This window comes from Hyaena hyaena, unplaced genomic scaffold, assembly GCF_003009895.1.
Source record: "Hyaena hyaena isolate Hyena2069 unplaced genomic scaffold, ASM300989v1 scaffold_4, whole genome shotgun sequence".
In the NCBI taxonomy this organism is placed as follows: Eukaryota; Metazoa; Chordata; class Mammalia; order Carnivora; family Hyaenidae; genus Hyaena; species Hyaena hyaena.
Window position 1 is genome coordinate 8,817,828 of NW_024080636.1, and position 25,502 is coordinate 8,843,329.

Here is a 25,502-nt window from a genome sequence, read left to right on the forward strand (position 1 = left end):
GGCGGCAGGGCCATGCTGCGCCTCGCGGCCAAGCTGGTGGCCTTCTTCTGGAGGAGGGCGGATGGCCCCGAGGAGGAGGAGGCCCGGCAGCTGGGGCCCGAGCTCACGGAAGGTGCCTCGCGTGGGAGGGCCCGGGTCCTGGGCGCCCCGGGGTGTTGCTCGAGCCGCCAGAGCCCAAGCCAGAGCGAGCGCAGGCCTGGGCGGGCGTGGGGGGCGGCGGGAGGTCACGCTCGCGGGGTCGCTGACGCGGTTTCCGGCCGCGCGCCGCTGTGCCGCGTGAGCGCACCCCGAGGGGGCCGCCGCCTTTCGTTCGGTCTCTGCTGCCAGAGCGAAGGCGTGAGCGCAGTGGAGCGAGGCCTCGTGCGCGCTGTGACTTGGGGCCTTGGTCTTCCTGCGGGTTGGCGCCGCCTTTAATCGTTCTGGTCTCTGCGTTGAAGTCCTAAGCGCGGCGGGCGGGGCGGGCTTCCTCTTTTCGGTCCTCACTGCCACCTGCAGGTGCGTGTTTGGAAAGGTCTGGAAAGCGCAGTCACAGCTGCCCCAGGTTGTCCTTCAACAGCCCTGTGTCGTCCTGCTTTCCTCTCTCGAGGCGGCCTTCGAGGCCTTGGTCCAGTCGGGACTGTGTCGGGACTCTGGCACACGGTGACCTTGAGCCGACGGGGTCAGGGGTGGTGATCGTCCAGTCGCTTTCTCTGGTCTCCGAAGACACGACGTCCTCCCGAGAGGAGCCCGAGGCCGCCGCCGCGTTGGGAGTCAGGGCAGCGCGCCGCGAGCAGCGCCCGCTCGGCCCTCTGTAACCTGGCGCCAGCCCCTCCGCCGGCCGGGGTTCAGCCCCGCGCCCCGTGGCGAGCGGCGCTGCCGCTGGGCCGGGCCTCAGCCCAAGCCCGGAGCCGCCTCTGGCTCCTTGTTCGGGGAGGGGACACAGAAGCTGCTGTGGCCGGGGGACTGGGGAGGCGGGAGGGTGGCGGGAGCCCTAGCCAGAGCGAGCAGCACAGTACACGAGCCTCGGCCCCCGGGCCGGCCCCCCGGGGCTCCGACCAGCTGCCTCCGCCCTACAGGTGGGAAGAGGCCCAGAGTGGTTAATGGGTAAGGACCTAACCCAGAGATACACGAGTGAGAGCGGGAGAGCTGGGATTCAAACCCATGCGGTGCGGCTCTGGAGTCCGAGCCCTCCCCACCAAGTCGGCTGCTTGTGCCCCTCAGAGGAACCCAGGCCGTCTACCTCAAAAGCCTTACTTTCTGAAGATACCCCACCCTGGGAGGGTTCCAGACTCCCTGGCTGCGCCTGTACTCCGCCCTTCTCTGGTGGGGTTTAATTGTAGGGTAGGCTTGTTTTACTCATGGTCCATGTAATCTCTTTGTTATGCATCTCAGGTGACACCAAGCTCAAGACCGTCCAGGGTGTCGTGACAAGGTACTGTGGCGATTATGGCATGATTGATGATTTGATCTACTTCTCCAGTGAGGCTGTGACCCGCAAAGTGCTTCTGAATGTTGGACAGGAAGTTACTGCGGTTGTCCAAGAAGATAAAGTGTCAAATGGACTGAAAGCAATTAGGGTAAGGCCTGAGTTGTATGCGAAGCCTCTCTTCACTGTGGGGCTTCATGTTTCCACCCTTCTTTTCTTGTTCTTAATTTAAAATGTTTTTAATGTTTATTTTTGAGAGAGAGACAGAGTACAAGGGGGGAGGAGCAGAGAGAGAGAGACACACACAGAATCCAAAGTAGGCTCTAGGCTCTGAGCTGTCAGCACAGAGTCTGACGCAGGACTCGAACTCCCGAACAGTGAGATCATGACCTGAGCCGAAGTTGGATGCTTAACTGACTGAGCCACCCTGGCGCCCCTCCATCCTTCTGTTTAGTTAACCTCTTAGAGACGACATGGGCAAGTTAGGGAGTGGTCTGTACCATCTTGAGGGTGCTTTTGTTTTTATAATGGTTTCGTCTTAAAAAATCAATGGGGTCTATTGTATATTATTCAGACAACGTAGAAAGTTGTAATTTAAAAAATAAAGCTCATTGATAATTTTATGCGAGGGCAAAGAACACGTAACATTTCTATTTCTTTTTTTAACATTTATTTATTTTGAGAGAGAGAGCATGCGCACAAGTGAGGGAGGGGCAGAAGGAGAGAGAATGAATCCCAGTCCTGCTCTCCACCATCAGTGCAGAGCCAGATTCAGGGCTCAATGCCATGAACTGTGAGATCATGACCTGAGCCAGTTACCAAGTTGGACACCCAACTGACTAAGCTACCCAGGGGCCACAACATTCCTATTTCTTTTTTTTTATTATTATTTTTTAATTTTTTGAATGTTTTATTTATTTCTAGGAGAGAGAGAGAGACAGACAGACAGCGCGAGCAGGGGAGGGTCAGAGAGAGAGGGAGTCACAGATTGAAACAGGCTCCAGGCTCTGAGCAGGCAGTCAGCACAGAGCCCGACGCGGGGCTCGAACCCACGAACCGCGAGATCATGACCTAAGCGAAAGTCGGACGCTCAACCGACTAAGCCACCCAGGCGCCCCTATTTCTTATAATCTTTTAAAAATTTTTTCAAGATGAGGGGCGCCTGGGTGGCTTAGTCGGTTAAGCGTCCGACTTTCGCTTAGGTCATAATCTCGCGGTTCGTGGGTTCGAGCCCCGCGTCGGGCTCTGTGCTGACTGCCGGCTCAGAGCCTGGAGCCTGTTTCAATCTGTGACTCCCTCTCTCTCTGACCCTCCCCTGCTCGCGCTGTCTCTCTCTCTCTCCTAGAAATAAATAAAACATTAAAAAAAAAAAAAAATTTAAAAAAAAAAAATTTTTTTTCAAGATGATAATAATGGGGTGCTTGGCTGGCACAGTCAGTGAGAAGTGCAACTCTTGATCTCAGAGTTCTGAGTTTGAAATCACCCCACATTGGGAGTAAAGATTACTTTAAAAATAAAATATTATTTAAAAAAACGATTGAACCTCTTTTTTAAAAAAATACAGAAGAACAAATTTACAGCTTTATTTATTTACTTTCTAGTTATTTTAAATCCTCCAGGAGTACAGCATCACATGGATTTTGTGCCCAGTGTCTTCAGCAGAATTTGGCAAGAGCCATGCCACTGTTTCTGTGAGGACGAGTTACTTTTCCCCAGGTTACTCTGAGCTGGTTTGTTTGATTTGCCACCAGGAGTCACTGTATTGTTCTCTGCTTTGTACACATTAGCACGTCTCTTGCCTAGATAGAAATCCATTTTATCTGGAGCACAAACACCTTCAGTTTTAAGAAGCGTTACGTGCTCTTTCAGGTTCCAGAGACTCCGCTTACCGCCAGCAAAAATGGCTTCAGACCACAGCCTTCCAGACGTGCTTGTCATTTTCAGAATCCTCTTCCCAGCAGGCCTCCACAGGCTCCAAGATGGTGGAAACAGCAGACCCTTTGTTATCCAATTAGCAAATATAATTAGTAGAGTGTTATTAATTTTTTTTCATTTAAAACTGGTATTTTTGTGCTATAATGCTTAGAAGTGGAATTGTTAGTCAAAGGACATGCACACCCAGCATGTCAGTGGTTATCAGATTATTGTCCAGTAACATACAAATTAATTTATACTCACAGGAGCAGAATGAGACTGCCTGTTACTCAGAGTTGTCAAGGATGTGGATGTTATCAGTCTATGAAATCTTTGCCAATCTAATAAGTGAAAAGTGACCTCATAATTTTTATCTGAATTTAAGCCTTAAAAGAGATTAATTTTTCACATTTTTTCTAAGAGTTATTTTTATGTTCTTTATCCCATTTTGTTGGATTCAACTTCTTTAAGGTTTCTATGTAAGGATATGAGAGCCTGTTTTTCTTTTCGGTAAGAGTTTTATTGAGATATAATTAACATCATACCGTTCACCCGTTTAAAGTATACAATTCAGTGTTTTAATATATTCACAGTTTTGCAACCATTACCACAAAGCCATAAGCTTTTAAAATAATCAAGAATTGGGGCGCCTGGGTGGCTTAGTCGGTTGAGCGTCCGACTTTCGCTTAGGTCATGATCTCGCGGTTCGTGGGTTCGAGCCCCGCGTCGGGCTCTGTGCTGACTGCCAGCTCAGAGCCTGGAGCCTGTTTCGGTAGCTGTGTCTCCCTCTCTCTCTGACCCTCCCCTGCTCATGCTGTCTCTCTCTCTCCTAGAAATAAATAAAACCTTAAAAAAAAATTAAATAAAATAAAATAAAATAAAATAATCAAGAACTTTTTCTCTGGGCAGAATTTTCTGCATCACTTCTTTTTCAGGCATGATCTCACCTTGTCAGCCTGTGCATTCTTCATCTCTCCCGCTCCCCATGGCTTGCTATTCCTTTAGCAGAGAACTAGGGTTCAAAATTTCTTTGTCAAGTGTCATTTCTACTTTTATTTAATTTTTTAAACTTTAATTCCCATCACCTATTTCACCCCCCGCAACCCATCTGGTAACCATCAGTTTTTCCTATGTAGTTTCGGATCTTATATATTGGCTTGTCTCTTCTTTTTCCCGTTTGCTCATTTGTGTTGTTTCTTAAATTCCGCGTATGAGTGAAATCATATTGTATTTGTTTTTCCCTAAGTGACTTTTTTCATTTACCATTATACTGTATCTCTACCCATGTTGTTGCAAATGGCAAGATTGCATTTTTTTTTATAGCTGAGTAATATTTCACTATATATATTTAGTACACTTTATACGTTCATCAGCCAGTGGACACTTGGGCTCTTTCCATAATTTGGCTAGTGTACCTAATGCTGCTATAAAGATAGGGGGGTACATGTATCCCTTTCAATTAGCATATTTGTATTTTGGGGGTAAATACCCAGTAGTGCGATTACTGGATTCTGGGGTAATTTCTATTTTTAATTTCTTGAGGAACCTTCACACTTTTCTACAGTGGCCACACCATTCCCACCAACAGTGCAAGAAGGTTCTCGTTTCTCAACAGCCTTGCCAACACCTTTTGTTTCTTATGTTGTTGATTTTAGCCATTCTGATAGGTGTGAGATGGTTATCTCCTTAGTTTCTATTTGTATTTCCCTGATGATGAGTGATGTTGAGCATCTTTTCAAGTGTCTGTTGGCCATCTACATGTCTTCTCTGGGGAAATGTCTTTTCGTGTCATCAGCTCATTTTTAATTGGGTTATTCATTTTTTGCGTGTTGTGTAAGTTCTTTATGTATTTTGGATACTACCCCTTTATCTGATATGTCATTTGCAAATGTCTTCTCATTCCATCTGTTGCCTTTTTGTTTTGCTGATTGTTTCCTTAGCTGTGAAGAAGCTTTTTATTTTGATGTAGTCTCAACAGTTTATTTTTGCTTTTAATTCCCTTCCCTCAAGAGACATGTCTAGAAAAGTGTTGCAATGGCCAGTGTCTGAGAAATTTCTTGCCTCTGCTGTCTTCAAGGATTTTTATGGTTTCAGGTCTCACATTTAGGTCTTTGATCCATTTTGAGTTTATTTTTGTGTATGGTATCAGAGAGAGGTCCCATTTCATTCTTCTGCATATAGCTGTTTGATTTTCCCAGCACTATTTCCTGAAGAGACTAGACTGTCTTTTTGCCATTGTATATTTATTCATCCCTTTTCAAAGATTAACTGATCATGTAATTGTGGGTTTATTTCTGACTTTTTTATTCTTTTCCATTTATCTATATACGTGTCTGTGTTTATGCCAATACCATACTGTTTTGATTACTCTCACTTTGTAATATCAGTTGAAATCTGGGATTGTGAGATCTCCAGTTTTGTTTCTCTTTTTCAAGATTGCTTTGGCTATTCAGGGTTTTTTGTGGTTCCAAATAAATTTTAGGATTGTTTGTTCTAGTACTACAAAAAATGTTGTTGGTATTTTGATAGAGATTGCATTAAATGTGTGGATTGCTTTGGGTGGTATAGACGTTTTTGACAGTATTTTTTCTTCTATCCCATGAGCATGGAATGTCTTTCCATTTCTTTGTCATCTTGGGTTTCTTTGATCAGTGTTTTATAGTTTTCAGGGTACAGATCTTTCATCTCTCTCTCTCTCTCTCTCTCTCTAAGTTTATTCTTAGATATTTTATTGGTTTTGGTACAGTTGTAAATGAGATTGTTTTCTTAATTTCAGTTTCTGCTGCTTCGTTATTATGTATATAGGAATACAACAATTCTGTATACTGACTTGTATCCTGCAACTTTACTAAGTTCGTGTATCTAATTTAGTAACTGTTTGGTGGGATCTTTAGGGTTTCCTATGTATAGTGTCATGTCATCTGTGAATTGTGAGTTTTAGGTGTTCTTACCAGTTTGGATGCTTTTATTTCTTTATGTTGTCTAATTGCTGTGGCTTAGGACTTCCAGCACTCTGTCAAATAAAAGTGGTAAGAGTAGAAATCCTTGTCTTATTGGGAAAATAGAACTTTTTAAAGAAAATTATTATATGAAAGTGTTGCAGATACTTCCCCCAAGGTTCTCTTTTGATTTTGTTTCATGAAGTTTCATTTTATGTACTTAAATATGTCTATCTTTTCTCTGTGGCTTTTGTTTCTGTAAGGATCCTTAGGCTTATTCCGCTTATAAATATGCACTCTGGTTTTCTCTGAAAATTGTTTATTGACATTTAAATATTTAATCTGCCTGGAATTTATTTGCCGTAAGACTGAAGGAGGGAACCATATATTTCTTTACCAGTAGCTGAGCAGTCATCCCACTTCTTTTTCCTTCTGATTAGGAACGTTTCTTTATCATACATGAGAGCCCCGTGTGCACAGGACCCTCTTAGTCCTGATGCCTGTCCGTGGGCCTCTGTGACACTGTCTCATCCCTGGTCGGTAGGCTGGTTTCCCTCCTACTCTCTGGAAATCTCCCACTCTCTGATTATTCTGGATTAACATTAGAGTCATTCTGTTTCTCCTACTCGGCTCAGATTCACTTTGGATAGCACTGACATTGTGCATCCATTTAGGCTAAGTGATATCATATATAGGTTTATGCAACTACAATTTGTCCCAATTATTTAAGCCTTTCTGTATGTTCTTTTTTTTTTTAATTTTTTTAATGTTGTATTTATTTCTAGGAGAAAGAGAGAGACAGCGTGAGCAGGGGAGGGTCAGAGAGAGAGGGAGTCACAGACTGAAACAGGCTCCAGGCTCTGAGCTGGCAGTCAGCACAGAGCCTGACACGGGGCTCGAACCCACGAACCGCGAGATCATGACCTAAGCGAAAGTCGGATGCTTAACCGACTAAGCCACCCAGGCGCCCCTCTGTATGTTCTTTTTACTGCTCAGTAGCTTTCTTTATTTAGGTTCTGCAAATTTCTTGTTTATGTCTGAAAATGTTATTGTTTCATTTCATTATCAATATAATTTTGCTTTGTAGTTTTAAATTAATGTTTTTATGTAGGAAAGCTATTGATTTTTTTAATGTTTATTTTTGAGAGAAAGACAGAACATGAGTGGAGGAAGAGCAGAGAAGGTGGGAAGACACAGAATCTGAAGCAGGCTCCAGGCTCTGGGCTCTGACCTGTCAGCACAGAGCCCGATGTGGGGCTTGAACCCACCAACTGGGAGATGATGACCTGAACCAGTCAGATGCCCAACCGAGTGAGCTACCTGAGCACCCAGAACTTTTTGTTACCTAATTTGGTAGCTGGAGGACTTACTGAGCTCAACTCCTTTTTAAAAAGGTTGAGGGGTGCATAGGTAGCTCAGTCAGTTAAGTGTCCAACTCTTGGTTTTGGCTCAGGTCATGATCTCATGGTTCATGAGTTCAAGCCCGGCATCAGGCTCTGCACTGATGGTGTGGAGCCACCTTGGGATTCTCTCTCTGCCCTCCCCTTTCAAATTCAATAATAAATATGCTTTAAATATATATATTTTTTAAATGGTTAAGATGTAGTTGATTATAATTATGGTTAGTAAATGGTATCTTAGTGCTTAATATTATCTTAAATCTTAAAAGTAGTACATTTAAATATCAAATTCTAGAATTACACTATTCAATATGATAGCACCAATCGTGTGGCTATTTAAATTGAAATTTTGATTTATTGAGAGTAAATAAAATTTAAAATTAATTCCTCAGCTTCACTAGCCACATATTTCAAGTGCTAAATGCAGCTGGTGGCTACCACATTGGGCAGCACAACCATGAAAACCTCTCTGTCATCACAGAAAGTTCTAGTAGATTGCTCTGGCCTACAGTGCTCCCAAAAAAATTGCATACACTCCTGCCATGCTTTATTTCCTCAGGCCCAGTGTTCCTCTTGGTTTCTGTTCTTAGCTCATCGGTAGATTCCTGACTCACTTGAACAATACGCTTACACCTTTGTTCGATTTAGCAACATTAGGTAGTATTTAATGATTTCATGAAAGATGTGGAATTTCTTTGCATATTTTTATGTAGGTTTTATTGTGGTAAAATAAATATAAAATTTACCATCTTAACTGTGTTTAGGTGCACAATCCAGTGACATTAAGTATGTTCACGTTATTGTTCACCCATGACCACTATTTTCCCTTTTTCATCATCCCTAAAACGATAATTCACTATTCTCTTTTCTATCTCTATGCATTTAACCCTTCTAGGTATCTCCTGTAAGTGGAGTCATGTGATTGTTGTCCTTTTGTGTTTGCATCATCAGACTTTGCATAATATTTTCGAGGTTTATCCATGTAACGTATCAGAATTTCATTCCTTTTAATGGCTGGATAATACTCCATTGTATGTATAGACTACACTTTGTACACTCATCTTTTTTTTAATTTTTAAAATATTTATTTTTGAGAGAGAGTGAGAGCACCTGAGAACGAGCACAAGCGGGGGAAGGGCAGAGAAACAGGGAGACATAGAAGCCGAAGCAGGCTCCATGCTCCGAGCTGTCAACACAGAGGCCGATATGGGGCTCCAGCTCATGAACCATGAGATCATGACTTGAGCCAAAGTTGGACACTTAACTCACTGAGCCACCCAGGTGCCCCATGGAATTTTCTTAATTTCCTTTTATGGAATGTTCATTACAAGTGCATACAGATACAACTGATTTTTGTATGTTGATTTTCTGTGCTTACAAGTTTGCTGAATTTGGTTATTAGCTGTAACAGACCTTTTGTGAAATGTTTAGTAGTTTCTACATATAAGATCATGCTATATGTAAACAAATGTTTTTACTTTTTCCTGTCTAGTTAGGATGCCTTTTAGTTTTCTTGCCCAGTTGTTCTGGCTATGACTTCAACACTTTTTTTAAACTGAGGTAGTAAAATCCTTGCCTAGTTCCTTATCCTAGGGATAAAGCTTTTAGTCTTGCCATCACTGGGTGTGATGTTAGTTGTGGGTTTTTCATACATGAGCTTTATCATGTTGAGGAAGTCTCCTTATGTTCCTGGTTTGAGTGTTCTCTCGTGAAAGGATGTTTTATCAAATGCCTTCTCTACACAACTGACGTTTTCATGTTTTTTCCTTTGTTCTATCTAACGTGAGGTATATTGTGTTGATTGATTCGTTGAACCATGTTTGCATTCTGAATAAACCCACCTTGATTGTGGTGTGTAACCCTTTTAAAACACTGCCATGTCTGATTTGCTGGTATTTGGTTGAGCGTTTTTAATATCTATAGTCATAGGAAATGCTGGCCTCTAGTTTGCTTCTCTTGTAGTCTCCTTATGGTTTGAATAATGGTTCGTTTGTCTTACAGGTGGAAGCTGTCTCCGATAAATGGGAAGATGACAGCAAAAACCATGGCAGAGGGCTGTCAGACTCCAGCCCCCGAGTGCTGATTGGCTGTGTGACATCGCTGATGGAAGGCGCTGGCTACATCAGTCAGACCACATACTTCTCTCTGGAGAGTGTTTGTGAAGGTATGCCAGATGGGTTTCTACTTAAATTTAAGGTTAGGTTTTATGGGGGGGGGGTTAATTTTATGACTTAGATTTGCGATGGCTATACACATTGAAAGGGTCAAATTTGAGCATGCCTTGTTTGTTGAGAGAGTTTTGGATTAGAATGGGTTCACCAGGCATTGGCTTCAAGTGGTGTAGATGGTGTAGACTGTTGTGATTTGTTTTGTGTCATTTGTTGAATGGAGTCACTAACTTCTGAGTAATTGTTCCTTTCACATTAGCATTGTTCCTAGTGTAAGTCAGCAGTGTTACAGACGTCTAAGGGGACTGCTGTTTTTACAGCACTTCAGATTTTTTTTAATTTTTTTAAATGTTTTATTTATTTCTGAGAGACAGAGACAGCGTGAGCAGAGGAGGGTCAGAGAGAGAGGGAGACACAGAATCTGAAACAGGCTCCAGGCTCTGAGCTGTCAGCACAGAGCCCGACACAGGGCTTGAACCCACGAACCATGAGATCATGACCTGAGCCGAAGTCGGACGCTTAACCGACTGAGCCACCCAGGCGCCCCATAGTTCAGATGTTTTCACATAGGGCTTGGAGATAACGTTGTATTTTTCCACAGGCATATATCATTTTTTTTAGTTGATCTCAAGCTTTATTTTTATATCTAAATGAATCATTTGTTATTGCCATTTTTGAGTTTGACTCAACACCATTTATTGTGTACCTGCTGTCTCCCAAGGAGATGCAGACCTGTACACGCCTTGGAATTGGAATTGGCAAAGCTGCCCCGGGGAGTAAGGGGCTGCTGCTTGAGCTGACCTCCAGCCGCGTGCCCTGCCAGCCGCGCGTGGAGACATGGGGAGGAGCCGGAATTCTCTCCCACCGTGGCTGCCAGGGAGCCCCGTGCAGGAGGGCGATGAGGCCACCCCACTGGGCAGCTTGCTGGTCTGCTTTTCTTGGGTGTAAAAGCCAGGACTCTGACCTTTATTGCTAACCCTGGGAGTTTCCAGAATAAAATTGTTAGGTGGCTGGGATTCTAAAATCTCTGTTCTGTCAGAGAAACTCACAATTCTGGGAAAACTGATCCTACAGTTGCTCAGCTCCAAAGGAAATCCCTAGGTCCCTGCAACTGTGCCAACAGAAAGTCACTCCCAGGCTGGGACATGGTTCATGCTGCAGATATTGCTGGAAGGTGCACAAGTAGTTCACCATGAGGACTGGCCCCAGAGGCCTAGGTGCAGGGATTTCCTCACCCAGTCTCCGGTCTTCTTGAGCCGAGAGAGTCACGCTCAGGGAGTGCAAATAGCTGATGACCCACCATACTTAGCAAGAAGAACAGTCTTGAGGGAAAACATGATGTGAAGAAAGGTCACGGGAGTCCAAAGCAGAGGTCGCAGACCTCTTCTGGAAAAGGCCAGACAGCAAGGCTGCGGGCCACGTGCTGGCTCACGGCTCCTTACCTCTGGGTTGGTGCAGTACGGGCACGGCGGTTGGCAGCGCCCCCGTGGACATGCGCGGCTCTGTTCACAAGAGCAGGAGGCAGGCTGCCACGCGAGTTCTTACCAGAAGGTAAGAGGAGGAGGGACTGGGCTAGAGGTTTTGTACGCCCACGGGACAGTCAGGATGTGCCATCTCTTTCCTGACCGTCACTCAGCAGGTCGCAGAAGGCCATCTCCCGGCCCGGTACCGCTTGTAGGATCTGCTCCGGTGGGAGGGGGACCAGCCTGGGATTTCCCCCGGGGCACGGGGAGGCCCGGCCTCCCTGCGTGCAGAGCAGACTGCGGCCTCTGTGGGCAGGGTCCGGGTGAAGCACGGGTTGTGCCCCAAACCTTCCAAGGTAACCTGAGCAAGTCGGTTCAGTTGTGTACAGTATTTTGAGCATAGGAGGTGAGCAAGATCTGACCGTTTCAGGAAGGGGTGTCACTGGGGAGAGGTGTGAGTGACTGTGAATATGGGACAGTGAAGGTGGGAGGTGGGGTCTCAGGATCACTGCTTCCCACACTCTCTGACCACAGAGGTAGTGTGGCCGTCCGCCCAGGTTTGTGGATACATTTCACATGTAGGCCCACAAATAACACTTACGGGAACTCTATTTTGTTTACTTTTTTTTTTTTAACATAAACTCTGCCCTCTGCATGGGACTCAAACTCACAAACCCAAGATCAAGAGTCACATGCTCTGCCCATTGAGCCAGCCAGGTGCCCTATTCCCTTCTCATGGGAATTCTTAGCATCAGTAGCAGGGCTCAAGCTGTAGCCATTGAATCCTTAACCCCTTTGGCCAAGGCAGAAAGGGAGCTAAGCATTCAGCCTAAAGCAGGCTTTCTCATGCTCTGTCCTGTGACATTTGAGGCTGGTCCCTTGGTTGTGACCGCCCTATGACTTATGGCATGTGTTTAGCAGCATCCCTGACCTCTGCCCACTAGATGGTAGTAACTGCCATCCCAACTCCGGGCTATGACAACCCAGAACGTCTGCATACATGGCTGCCACGTGGCCCCTGGGGGACAGAATGGCCCTTGGTGCGGATCACTGCTGGGCTAAGAGTGGGGCTAACGTCTGTGCGGTGGACCTGTGTCTTTCCTCTTTATTTCCGCATAAGCATGGGACAGCCTAATGGCACCTGCATATCCGTATAACCAGTGTGGTCCAAGCTCTCAGCCTGCATCGTAAGTCAGGTTATTTCTTTATTTTCACGTTAAACTGGTTTACGGACCCACTTCTGAGACAAAGATCGAGTCCTGTGGATCCCTTCTGAGACCTTTCCCTAGGCCCGAGAACCTGATGCCGCACGTCGCACAGGGTGCTGTGCCCTGCACCAGGGTGCTCTGTAGTGACCGTGGGCCTCCCTGGGGCTGCCCTTCCTCTGCCAGCCTCCATGAAGTCCTCAGATTTTCTGTCTGAAAACCTCACCCAACAGCTGGCCCCTCCTTCCTGGGTCGACACACAGCCCTCTGACACCCTCTCCCTTGGCCAGAGTTCTCTATCCTTTGGAATTGCACAGTCTTGGATGGCTTTCTGCATCCGCACCACTCTGCCCCCAGTCCTGCCCAGTATGGACTGCCCAGCCTGGCCCTCTAGCTTCAGGTTGGGATCAGCCAGCACCCACCAGTTGGCAGAAGAGAGTGGAGCGAAATTAGTAGGATTACACCCCTGCCTCACATTGTGACGGTGGCCATGTTCCTCTCCAGTGGCCAGAGCTATAGCCAGGGTGACCAGATAAGTTAGGGTCAAGATTGGTACACAGGTGAGCCCTGGAAAGGGATGTTAAAATTAATTAAAATTAAATTATTTTTTAAATAATTACGATTAACAGATTGATTTTATTATAATGGTGGACCTTTAAAGTAGCATGATTTGGAAATTGCAAAACTGAAATTTTTTTTAGAAAAAAATATTTGGGTCTATTAAAATAATTTAATATTCATTAATCATTATAGTCTTGGTACATAATATCTTAGTTTCTCAGTATTTCTAATACGATGTCACTGGTATTCTTTTTTTTTTTAATTTTTTTTTTTAATTTATTATTTCTAGGAGAGAGAGAGACAGCGTGAGCAGGGGAGGGTCAGAGAGAGGGAGTCACAGACTGAAACAGGCTCCAGGCTCTGAGCTGGCAGTCAGCACAGAGCCCGATGCGGGGCTCGAACCCACAAACCGTGAGATCATGACCTAAGCGAAAGTCGGATGCTTAACCGACTAAGCCACCCAGGCGCCCCATGTGACTGGTATTCTAAAGAATGTTATGTATTTTTCAGTATCCTAATCTCATTCTTTCATACAGTGGTCTGGAATCTTCTTCAAAACAGTACTTTATGGTTGATGAATGTGAAACTGAATTAGCTCTGATTAGCTCTCCCAGTAGGCATTTTTATTTATTTATTTATTTTTATTTTTATTTATTTTTATAAATATTTTTATTTATTTCTAGGAGAGAGAGAGAGAGACAGCATGAGCAGGGGAGGGTCAGAGAGAGAGGGAGATACAGACTCTGAAATAGGCTCCAGGCTCTGAGCTGGCAGTCAGCACAGAGCCTGACGCGGGGCTCGAACCCACGAGCCGCGAGATCATGACCTAAGCGAAAGTCGGATGCTTAACCGACTAAGCCACCTAGGCGCCCCCCGGTAGGCATTTTTAATTGAGGAAATATTAGTAAGCTCAGAACAAATCCTGCTAAATGTAAGATAGAAGTCCAGGGTTTTTTTCTTTTTTTTAATAATTCATTTTTTTCTTAATTTATATCTATAAATTAAGTGCAACATATGATTTCAGGAGTAGATTCCTAATGCCCCTAACCCATTTAGCCCATCCCCCCTCCCAGTACCCCTCCAGCAACCCTCTGTTTGGTTTCCATATTTAAGAGTCTTTTATGTTTTGTCCCCCTCTCTCTTTTTATATTGTTTTTGCTCTCCTTCCCTTACGTTCATCTATTCTGTATCTTAAATTCCATATATGACTGAAGTTATATATTTGTCTTTTTCTGACTAATTTCACTTAGCATAAATACCCTCCAGTTCCATCCGTGTGGTTGCAAATGGCAAGATTTCATTCTTTTCGATCGCCGAGTAATACTCCATTGTGTGTGCACCACATCTCTATCCATTCGCCTGTTGATAGACATTTGAGCTCTTTACGTACGGTGGCTGTAGTTGGTAGCTCTGCTATAAACATTGGTGTGCATGTGCCCCTTTGAAATAGCACATCTGTATCCCTTGGGTAATTATCTAGTAGTGCACATTCTGAGTCGTAGGGTAGGTCTATTTTTAATTTTTTGAGGAATCTCCATACTGTTTTCCAGAGTGGCTGTGCCAGTTTGCATTCCCAAGTACAGGGTTTTTTCTGTTGAAATGTGTAAATATCTCAGGCCAGATGTTTTTACAGGTACTATTTTTTTGTGGGTTGTTTTTTTTGTTTGTTTGTTTGGGTTTTTTTTGCCCTTACAAGTACAAAGGTATTCAAATATTATCATAAACTAAATCTTATTAAATAAGTCATCCCTATTTTTTTGAATGTTACACCAAATTTGGATGTTGTAAATTCATAGGTCTCATCAATTTTATTCATTCTATCGCAGAAGATCCATTATCCAATTAAAAGTAAAGGGCTTTAGGGGCGCCTGGGTGGCTTAGTCGGTTAAGTGTCCGACTTTCGCTTGGGTCATGATCTCGCGATTCGTGGGTTCGAGCCCCACGTCGGGCTCTGTGCTGACTGCCAGCTCAGAGCCTGGAGCCTGTTTCAGTCTGTGACTCCCTCTCTCTCTGACCCTCCCCTGCTCACGCTGTCTCTCTCTCTCCTAGAAATAAATAAAAAAAAAAAAAAAAAAAGTAAAGGGCTTTGGGTGCCTGGGTCTCCAGGTCAGTGTCCAGCTCTTAATGTCGGCTCAGGTCATCATCTCATGGTTCATGAGTTCTGGCCCCATTTCAGGCTCTGTGCTGGCAGTGAGGAGCCTGTTTGGGATTCTCTCTCCCTTCCTCTCTCTCCACCCTTTCCCCCCACCTGTGCTTGCTCTCTCTCAAAATAAATAAACTTTTTTTTTTTTTTTTTTTTTTTTTTTTTTTTTTTTTTTTTTTTTTTTTTGTTAGAAGACTCTTTTGACACAAGCTGAGGTAGTGTTGAATCCAATCCTAAGACTTGAGCTTTGATCTATATATGCCACGCAGGCTGTGCTGGGGTCTCATTGCTTCATTTCCTCTGTTCCTTTGGTGCTATTCGGTGTCACTGTCTTCCTGTTTACAAGCTATACTTCCTTCCTCCCTTCCTTCCTTCCTTCTTTCCTTTCTTCCTTCCTAAAAGAGAACGTGAGCTGGGGAAAGGGGCAGAGGGAAAGGGTGAAAGAATCTTAAGCAGGCTCCATGCTCAGTGCGGAGCCCAGTGCAGGGCTCAATCCAACAACCCCAGGACCATGGCTTCAGCCGGAATCAAGAGTTAGGTGCTGAACTGAGCCACCCCTGCCGCCTCAAGCTGTACTTTCAGTAACTGCAATTTACAAAAGGCTTCAAAAGCTGAAGATTTTTGGTTCCACATATATTCAGTATTTTGATTAAAGATTCCCAACTTAGGTATTTATCACTAGCTTTCTTGAGAAACAAACTCAGTTTGAAATTATGCACTTTTGTTTTTTGAACTGATTGCTGTCAAAAGTATTTATGGGTGCCTCAGTCGGTAGCGGGTGTGACTCTTGATCCAACTTAAAAAAAATAAAATATTTTGAAAAGAATTTGTTGCAAAATAATAAAAAAGTTTTTAATAAGTGGTAGTTTTACACCATGCATCACAGCAAACCTGTTCCGATTCCTCCTGTTTTACCTCGGAGGTTAATTCCCAGCCCGTCGCTGACCCTCCAGTTTCCCAGCATTCCCAGCCTCCCTGCCAGTGGTGGCCCAGTGGCGCTGTGCACCCTGCACCCTGCAGGCCGCAGCACAGCTCCCTGGCACGGCCGGGGTCTGGCAGGGGCACTGAGGGCTGCCCAGCTCTGGGTCTGAGAACACTCCACTCTGTCACCGAGTACCCTGTGTGTACCTGAGGGGGAGGGTACTCACACTGTTTCTGGAAAGAGCTGGCATGCAGCAGTGCCCACCTCCCAGAGAACCCATCCACCACACACGTGCCTACCCGGCCTAGAAGCTGGAGGTGTGGAATTTGCTGTCCAGCTGATTTTGTGGCAGTCGTTACTAATACTTAGGAAGCATGTGGGGAGTCCTTGAAACCAGATAAGGCCCTGAGACGGGCCAGACCAGGATGGCCACAGCCCTCCCTCATTTCCCAGCTGTGTCCTCACAGGCAAGGGGGGTAAGGCTGTGGAAAGGTCGGAAGGTCGCATGTAACGTCGTCTGCTCCGTTCAGCTGGGTAAACCTAGATGAGAACGAAGATCGTAAACGGTTCCTTAGGGAGGACAGAAGCGGTGTCAGCGTATCGTAACCTGAGAATGAATTGTACGCATTGATAACTGGCAGCATTACTGAGTAAGCACCATGGTTTCCCTGCTTGGAGGTTTCGAGCCCTGCAAGGGAGACTGGGTGGAGGCGGAGTACTGGATCCGGCCGGGCACGTGGACCAGTGAGGCCATCTCCGTGAAGCCGCTGAGGTACAAGCGCGTGGACAGGGTACGTGCTCGCCCTTGCTTGTCCTTGTCGCCCTGCGTTTCCACAGCCTGGCCTTCTTCTGGGTGCATCGGGAAGTCAAGCTAAATAAGGCTCAGTCTTGGCCAAAAACCCCCCCCCCCCCCCCCCCCCCCGTTTCCCTGCCGGGAGCACTGGTTTCCTCGGGGACGTAATTGGAGGTTGCCTGGCTCACTCATCTCGTCAAACTCTAGGCTCTGTAGTTGCGCAGAATGTGAAAACGATGTGACCGCTGGGAGCAAGTGGGGTGGGTGTGGGGCCAGAGCCTGCCTATGATGACGGGCGTGTCTGGGCACTGGACACCAGCGCTGAGGGCACCGCCCGACACGCTCCTGCCGTGCCACCTCGGCCTTGGCTCCGGGGTCCTTCTATGCTCACGAAGCCATCAGGGCTTTGCTTCTCCAGGACCCGGCTCCCTGCTCCCCCCAGAGGTTGGACTTTGTCTGCAGTGGGGCCTAGGGGAGGTGGTGCCCATCGGCTCGGCAGGTGTTTTGGGTCCTGGAGCCCCCCCCCCAACCCATGCAGCACATGCCTGAACAACTGTCTGCCACTGTGCTCACAGGTCTGCATTTCCAGCCTCTGTGGGAGAAATGGGGTGCTCGATGACAGCATCTTTTTTACCTTGGACTCCCTGAAACTTGCTGAAGGGTATGTGCCGCGAAGACATGACGTGGTCAGCGCCGTGGTAGTGGAGAGCAGCCAGTCCTGCTACGTCTGGAGAGCCCTGTGCATGACCCCAGTGAAGAGGCGGTGAGGACGAAATGGCTTTCTCCTCTGGGAAGGGAGAGGCCCAGTTTACGTGTAGTTTAAGAGTGGCTTTAACAAGGGGCGCCTGGGTGGCTTAGTAGGTTAAGCGTCCGACTTTCGCTTAGGTCATGATCTCGCGGTTCGTGGGTTCGAGCCCCGCGTCGGGCTCTGTGCTGACTGCTAGCTCAGAGCCTGGAGCCTGTTTCAGTCTGTGACTCCCTCTCTCTCTGACCCTCCCCTGTTCACGCTGTCTCTCTCTCTCTCTCTTTCTCTCTCCTAGAAATAAATAAAAATACTAAAAAAAAAAAAAAAAAAGAGTGGCTTTAACAAGCTCAAGTAATAGCCTGTCCAAATCCTGAGCTGGGTAGTTAAAGGGAGAGTATCTTCTGGAAGATTTTCAGCTGTCTCTGTGTTTGATTGAAGTTCAAGTTAACGGTTCCCTCTTAACTCTTAGTCTTCTACTGGCAGTTTGCACATTTTGGTGGGCTTTTATATCTTTTATTCATCTTTCACGTGTTGGCATCTTTTTGATGCGTTGGATGTAGTGGGTGCTTAGAATTATTGAATTTCTTGTATCTGTGTCCTTCATTCCGTGGCCCCAGCAACCTCCCACCATGTCTGCTTGTGTGTGTAACACACAGTGGGGCCTCCCCTGAGCTCTCAGTGCCCTGCCCTGCCTCCTGCTACCCTCCTCCCCCCTCCTGCTTCTCTCCTCTGCTGCTTTCTCTCCTTAGCACTTAACCTCCAGTGAGCTTGCTCTGCGTGTCCCTTAGTGACTCTTTATCTCTCCTCTCAGAGAATGCAAGTTCTCTGCAGGAAGGAATTTGTGTCCTGGGTCCTGCTGTGCACTGAGCTCCTGCCTCTGTCTGTGCACCTGGGGGTGGGGCGTGTGTGGGGACGGGGAGGAGCAGCGCCGTGGGGGTGCCGCTGGTTCACAGGCGACACGAGACAAGCAGGAGGATGGGCCTCCTGGCTCAAGGCTATGGAGATGGGTGGGGTGGGGAGGCTCTGCCACATGGGAGCCTTGCGCATCCTATCTAGCAGTCACTGTCACCATGGCCACTCAGTGCCCCCCGTCTGCTCCCCTGCCCCGCAGGACCCTGCTTCTCCCCGCTGGAGAACGACTCAGGCCCGCCTGTGGGGCCCTGAAGCCAGATGCATTGCCCTCCCTCCCCTCACAGCCCGGGAGGCCTGGGAGGCACAGGCGCTCTGGGGGCAGCGGGCCTGACACAGGCGGGACTCGCTGCCCGGCACGGTGCCACAAGGGGAGAGTGGCTCCTTCATATCGTGAAAACATCCCCTTGCCTGCTCTTCATTTTGGTCAGAAATACTCAAAAATACATTTAACTGGGCTCCTGGCTGCCACGGGCACAGGAGGCTCGGAGGATGGTGGCCAGTGCTGACCCTGACTGACCATCAGAGGGAAATCAGTTGCCATCTTAGGCCTCAGGGCCAAGTGTATTCATTGGAATGACTTATTTGTTTCAACTTCTAGATCCTTATTGCCAAGTCTGGGTTTCTTTAAACATTTACTTTTTATCATGCTCTGTGGCTTATCAGTTTGTCGTGTTTTTGAGGGGAGTGGTGGCTCACAGTGGGCGTGGCCTGGCGTCTGTTGAATGGGTGGGGGCACCACCAGTGGGCTCCCTGCTGTGGGTGGTCAGTTTCTGGGGAGCCGCCTCAAGTGGCCCCTGGGCTGCGGTGGACTCAGATGTAGGTTTGGGGGTGCACTTTCATCTTGGGGAGGGTCAGTCTAATCCCAGGTGGATTGCATGAGGCTTCTCCCTTGACTGCCTCAAATAGTCATCTTCACGGGCAAGGGGGACATACTCCCCTCTCCGTCACTGACGCTGGTCAGAGTGCGGGATCAGAGGGTGCATGGTGGGTGAAGGGAGTTGACTGGGTCCCAGGGAACTCATAGCCAATGGGCAGTCAGTGCCCATTTCCTGAGTTAGTAACAGAGATGAATGTCCCGCCCTTCACAGAAGCTCAGCGAATGCTCTCTGGGGGCCCAACACCATTCTGGCCCCAGGAGTACTGCCTCGGACAGAGAAGACCGTGTTCCTGCCCTCGGAGAGCTTAGCTGTTGTCCCCCCCACTCGGGCTCCTTGTGTCCAGAGAAGCGGCTGCTGGGGGCAGCGTGGGGCATCGGGGGTCTGTGTGTGTGGGTTCCCTCCACGAGCTGGACCCCATTCCACAGCGTTAGCCCCACGTGCGCTCCCCACTCAACGCCCACTGTCTGCCCGCCCAGTTGAACATCTGAAAGACCGTCCCAGTTAGTGAGCGCAGGGCCGAGCTTCCGCTCTCCTCTGGAGTGTCTCCCACCGTCTTCCCCATCCCGCTTTCCTGGGTGGGGTGAGCCCGCTATCTCCAGTCATTCCTGACTCCCTTCTCCATTCATACTTCCCGCCCCTCCACTAGCAGATGTTAGATGTGGGCTGTCCGCCAGGATCAGGACTCTGCCTCCACCACCACTTGCATGGCCCCCTGGCCTGGGGTGAGGGCAGAGGGCCCAGGGCAGAGGTGAGGCTGTCTGAGCTGTGGGAGGTATGGGAGGAGGAGCTGCGCTGTCGGCACGTGTGCACTATGGACAAGGAGGGCGGGTGGGCGGGAGGAGCCTGAGGGGCAGGAGCTGGCTGAGGAGGGGGCGCAGTGTGGTTGAGAATCTGAGGAGGGGGCGCTGTGTGGTTGAGAATGTCCCTTTGTGTGTGGACGGAGCTGCAGCCGGGCAGGGAGGGGAGATGCCAGGTTTACTGTCTAGACCAGCTGCGTGGGTATGCAGTGAGGGGCAAAGCCACCTGCTTCCCAGCAATGTCCGCAGAATGAAAGGGAAGAAGAGGGTCTATGAGGGAGGGTGAGTGAGTCCCGGCGCCTTTTCTCACCCTCCTGGTAGCCTGAGGAGAGGACGATTGATCGCTCCCTCCCCAGCGTCCGTGCTGCTGGTGGACGTGGGTCCCTGTCGTGTTCCCAGAATCAGGAACTCCAGGATGTCACCACTGTGTCGTTTCCTTTTTTCTAGATGGTTTAGGATTTGTAATTTTCTTCTTCAGGATGATTTGCTGTCCTTCTCTGAAATCCTGAGTGTCGTAGGAACTCTGCGCTTTTGTAGCCACGTCCCTGGGGGATTGGTGTTTCGTCCCTCCACTTGGCCCTGAGGTCGGTGTGTCTAGAAGGAGCGTGGCCGTGGGGGGAGGGGTGTTCAGGACACCTGCCACAGTCATGCCGTTCTTTGGGTGCTCTCTCCAGGGACTCTTCTGCCTTTGAAGAGACTGCCGATGAGTTCTGTGGAGCCCTTCTACTGAAGAATAAAGGTGATATTGAAGTCACGAGAATGACAAATTTTGGAACATTAAAAGAAGGAGGAAGTAAGAATATGGTGATCTGGATAGAGTAAGTTTAGCACTCAAATTATGTTTAATGGGTTTTAAATTGTGATTTAAGAATTTCTGTGGAATAGGGCCGCCTGGGTGGCTCAGTTGGTTAAGCATCTGACATCAGTTCAGGTCATGTTCTCACGGTCCATGAGTTCAAGCCTCATGTCGAGCTCTCTGCTGACAGCATGGAGCCCACTCAGACCCTCTGTCTCCCAATCTCTCTGCCCTTCCCCTCCTTTCCCTCCCCCTACTCTGCTCACGTGCTGTCTCTCAAAAATGAATAAATATTTTTAAAAGATTTTTTTAAGAAGAATTGTCGTAGCACCAACCTTTCACTCATCAGATTGAATTTTATGTTTTATGGTAGCTGATTATTTTAGCTTCAGGAATCTTGTCTGTATTCATGGCTCATTTTCTTTTTCCAGGAATAAAGGAGACATTCCTCAAAACTTAGTCAGCTGTAAACTGGCTGGCTGGGATAAAGCTAAACAGTTCAGATTTCAAATGCTGCATAAAGGCCAGACGTGCCCTGCAGGGTCTCTCGTTCCCGTTCCTGAGAAGGAGAAGAATTTTTCAGATGAAAATGTTAACTCACTAGACAGCTACCAAAAAAGCAAAACCTCTCAGGCGTCGGAGAGCAGCTCGGGGAACAGCAAAGGCGTCTCTCCAGGTAGACGTCTCTCCTGTTGCCGTGTTCGGCCCGCCAGGGCTTTGCTGCCCCTGCGCCCTGCCGGGCCCGCGTGACCGTGAAGCTGCTGTTGGGGGGCTGGGGGCCGGAGTGGCCAGAGCACTGCAGCTGGTGCAGCAGATGATCCTGCGAGCTTTTTGGTTCTGGGCTCTTCTCTGATGTTTTGTGACTGAGAAGAGCAAAAATAGCTTGACGGATCCCAGAAGTGCTTTAGACGTGCTGGTTGCTATGAATGGCTCTGAACTCAGGAAAGGCTGCCCTCTGTCCACTGCTGTCTGGTGCTTTGGGTGTGTGCACGCCTGTCTGTGGGTGAGCGCTCATTTCCGCCCACACACCGCCCCTGTCAGGAGCAGCCTCCCTCGATCTAATTTTGGTTTACATTTCATCTCCCAGATGACTGTGCCTGTAGAGGAGAAAACAGAGACAAAGAAAAGACACCATGGAAGCAGGCAACGAAACTGGAACCTGGAGGGCTCATCCCTCCAGGTGGAAAAACCCTGATTATGATTATTTGTGATGCAAAGTACGTGGCCAGAGGGTTGGGAGGGAGTTTACTTTGGGAACATTCGTACATTTGTCTCTGTAGGTTTCCTGTGTGATGTTTCTAGGTTGGAGGTTATAGAATATTCCTAACTATTTTGATGAGACAAAACTTTAAGAAAAAGCACTGGTGGGGGCGTCTGGGTGGCTCAGTTGGCTAAGCGTCCAACTTCGGCTCGGGTCATGATCTCACGGTGGTCCATGAATTCAAGCCCCACATCAGGCTCTGTGCTGACAGCTCAGAGCCTGGAGCCTGCATCCGATTCTTTCTCCCTGTCTCTCTGCCCTTTCCCCGCTCATGCTCAGTCTCTCTCTGTCTCAAAAATAAATAGAAGCACTAAAAAAATATAAAAGAAAAAGCACTAGTGGAGAAAACGGCTTGAGTGAGTTCACGACTGAAGGAGTTGCCTCCCCAAGCCTGACCGGCTGCCCCCACCCCAGTGGCCACAGCCCTGAGCCTCAGTCCTGGTGGAGCCCATGAGCTCAGCCTCTGCCCCGCCCCGCCCCTCCCCTCCCCTCCCCTCCCCTCCCCTCCCGCTCTCTCGGCCGAGGCCTGCCTGCCTGCCCTCCGTCCCCACCTGGGCAGCTGGCCCCGATGCAGGCTCCTGGGGCAGGGGGCTGAGGCCTGTCTCCCTGCGCAGGCTGCGTGTGGCAGGAGGGTGAGGGTCCCTGTCCTCTGCCTCCTTTCCTGAATCCCGAGCTTCCCAGCCCTGCCTCTGCTCCCAGCAGCTGGGCATCTGGGCCACAGGCCTCTTCCTTTCTTGATAGCCCTCTACGTTGCTAATTCTAAATCTTTTCTAAAATGGGACTCTGGGGTGCCTGGGTGGATTAGTCAGTTAAGCAGCCGACTCTTGATCTCCGCTTAGGTCATGATCCCAGGGTTGTGAGGTTGAGCTCCGCATAGGGCTCTGCGCTGACAGCCTGGAGCCTGCTTGGGATTCTCTCTCTCCCTGTGTCTCTGTCCTTGCCCCGCTCGTGTGCGCATGGTCTTCATTAAAATAAATAAATAATAATAATTAAAATGTGACTCCGATTAAACCACCACCTTGCTTCAAACCCATGGACGACCGACCATTCACACAAGTTGCCCTTCAGTCAGCGGTATGTGATGCCACCGCTTTTAATGATCCCTTTAACGTGACGGTAAGAAGTCTGTGAAAAGGCAGCAGGTGAGCACAGTGTGTGACGTGTCCAGCAGAGCCTGCATTAGAGCAGCAGCAGGAGACTGGGCAGAAAGCAGACTAAAAACAAGATTTCTGGTAACATCGCACGTAGTTCTGATTTAAACCTTAGAATACGGCCTTTGCCATTGTTCTTAAGTTGGAGAATTACAGCTTACATGGCTGATTCTGTGGTAGGAAAACCGTATGTTCCTTGTCTTCGAAAGCTCCTTTTTTCCTCTGAGAAGAATTAACAAAAACTAGGGGCGACCTGGGTCTGCAGCTGACTTCCCACGCGCGTGCGGGGAGGCTCCGCCGCCCCGCTTGTCCTCTGACCACGACTCACACGTGTTTTGTGTTTGCAAGGAGTTCCGGCCGCTGCAGGGAGCTCCTCCTGCTCTGCTTCTCCAGCTTCACGATCGGTCGGTTCCTGGAGGTGAACGTGGTCAGCGGGGAGGAGTCGCTGATAGCTGTCCGGGAACCGTTTTCCTGGAAAAAGTCTAAAACTGCACCCACGTTAGCATCCACCAAAACTACAGTTGTTGTGACCACACAGAAAAGGTACCGTGAGCAGAAGAGACCTCAGGATCCGCGTGTGTGCTCGTGGTGTGTGAAAGACGCGTGTGGCTGCTGTGTTGTCGGGGGGGTGGTCCTGGGATGGGGGGCGTGCGGGGGCGGCGCTGTGGTGGGCACCTCTTTTGGTTGCCATGCTTGGGGGAAGGATGTGTTTTCACGCAGCTCTTCAAGTTTTGTCTGGTTTTTTAAATGTTTTTATTTCTAGGAGAGAGAGAGAGGGACAGCGTGAGCAGGGGAGGGTCAGAGAGAGAGGGAGTCACAGACTGAAACAGGCTCCAGGCTCCGAGCTGGCAGTCGGCACAGAGCCCGACGTGGGGCTCGAACCCACGAACCGCGAGATCACGACCTGAGCGAAAGTCGGACGCTTAACCGACTAAGCCACCCGGTTGCCCCAAGTTTTGTCTGTTTTGTCTGCAGGAGGGCTCTGCAGTGTGAGAACGGTGGTGGTGGCCCCGCCCCTGCCCCGCCCCCGTGTTCCCAGCAGCCCAGCCCAGCCCAGCTCCCTCCTGCGCCCCACGCGGCAGCAAGGGCTCCACAAGATGTGGCTGGTAGGCCGCCGCTCTGGCAGGGACCAAGGGAGTGGCCTCAGGAAAGTGCTGCAGGTCCGCACGCTCTGTCTGCAGCCGCTGCACCCAGAAGTCTCTGAAAAGCAGGGCTTTTTTTTAAGTTTGGTGCCAGAAAACCTGAAAGGGATGTGAGGACAATTCCGGACTTTACTCAGTGATGTGAAAGCTTGCCCCCACCTGTAGGAACTGACAGGTTGAACCGTGGTCCAGCCCAGAATCCTCAGGGTGACAGATACTTCCTTTCTAATATTAGAAAACCCTGAATATCACATCACATTTTTGCCCGGTAACAATTTAAGGTAAGGTGTTAAGGACTTGACTAATTTGCAGGCTAAAGAAAAAAAAAGCTGTTAGAGTAGTATGTGGTTGGTTCTGGGATTATACCATTATTTGAATCTAGCACTGCCAGCCAGGTTCTGTGTGACCTTGGGCTAGTTTCTTAGCCTCTCTGAACCTTAGTCTTATTTATAAAACGATAGTCTCTCCCTCACATGGTTACAAGGATTAAATGAGGTAAGATATGTAAAACATGTAGTTTCTGACCTGCAGTGAGCAGTAGTGAGCAGTAAGTAGTAAGAGCCGTTGGTCATGGAAAGGGCGTGCTCTGGGGAAGGACTTGGAACGTGAGAGCAGTTACGGTAGCCCGCAGGCAGGAGAGCGCCTGAATGGTTGGGTCTTAATTATAGGAGCGTTGAGAACGCTGGGTGGTCAGTAGTCGCCTACCAGGCAGCTTCCTGGCTACAGTTTGGCTTTAACTAGAGGAGCGAACTAGACCCACCCTGGTCAGCTGCTTCCCTGCTCGCTGTGGGGGCCTGTCTCAGACAGGAGACACTGGTTTCCCGTTGTCAGGGTAGTGACCCAGAGTGCCCCGTCTGGTTGGCGGTGGCCACCTGCACCGCTGGCGCGGCCCCGTCACGCACATCTG

The 25,502-nt window shown here is 48.3% G+C and overlaps 1 protein-coding gene across 3 annotated transcripts in view; it reads left to right on the forward strand.

The window, feature by feature from the left end:
- MOV10L1 (Mov10 like RISC complex RNA helicase 1) overlaps positions 1–25,502 on the forward strand; it is a 71,405-nt gene continuing 45,903 nt past the window's right edge. For all 3 annotated transcript variants that reach the window (XM_039235751.1, XM_039235756.1, XM_039235763.1), the window contains exons 1-9: positions 1–112; positions 1,372–1,556; positions 9,660–9,822; positions 16,799–16,911; positions 17,489–17,676; positions 20,920–21,063; positions 21,473–21,717; positions 22,129–22,258; positions 23,802–23,996. In XM_039235751.1, the coding sequence (XP_039091682.1) occupies positions 13–112; positions 1,372–1,556; positions 9,660–9,822; positions 16,799–16,911; positions 17,489–17,676; positions 20,920–21,063; positions 21,473–21,717; positions 22,129–22,258; positions 23,802–23,996 (1,463 nt within the window). In that variant the 5' untranslated portion in view covers positions 1–12. The remainder of the gene's footprint in view (positions 113–1,371; positions 1,557–9,659; positions 9,823–16,798; positions 16,912–17,488; positions 17,677–20,919; positions 21,064–21,472; positions 21,718–22,128; positions 22,259–23,801; positions 23,997–25,502) is intronic.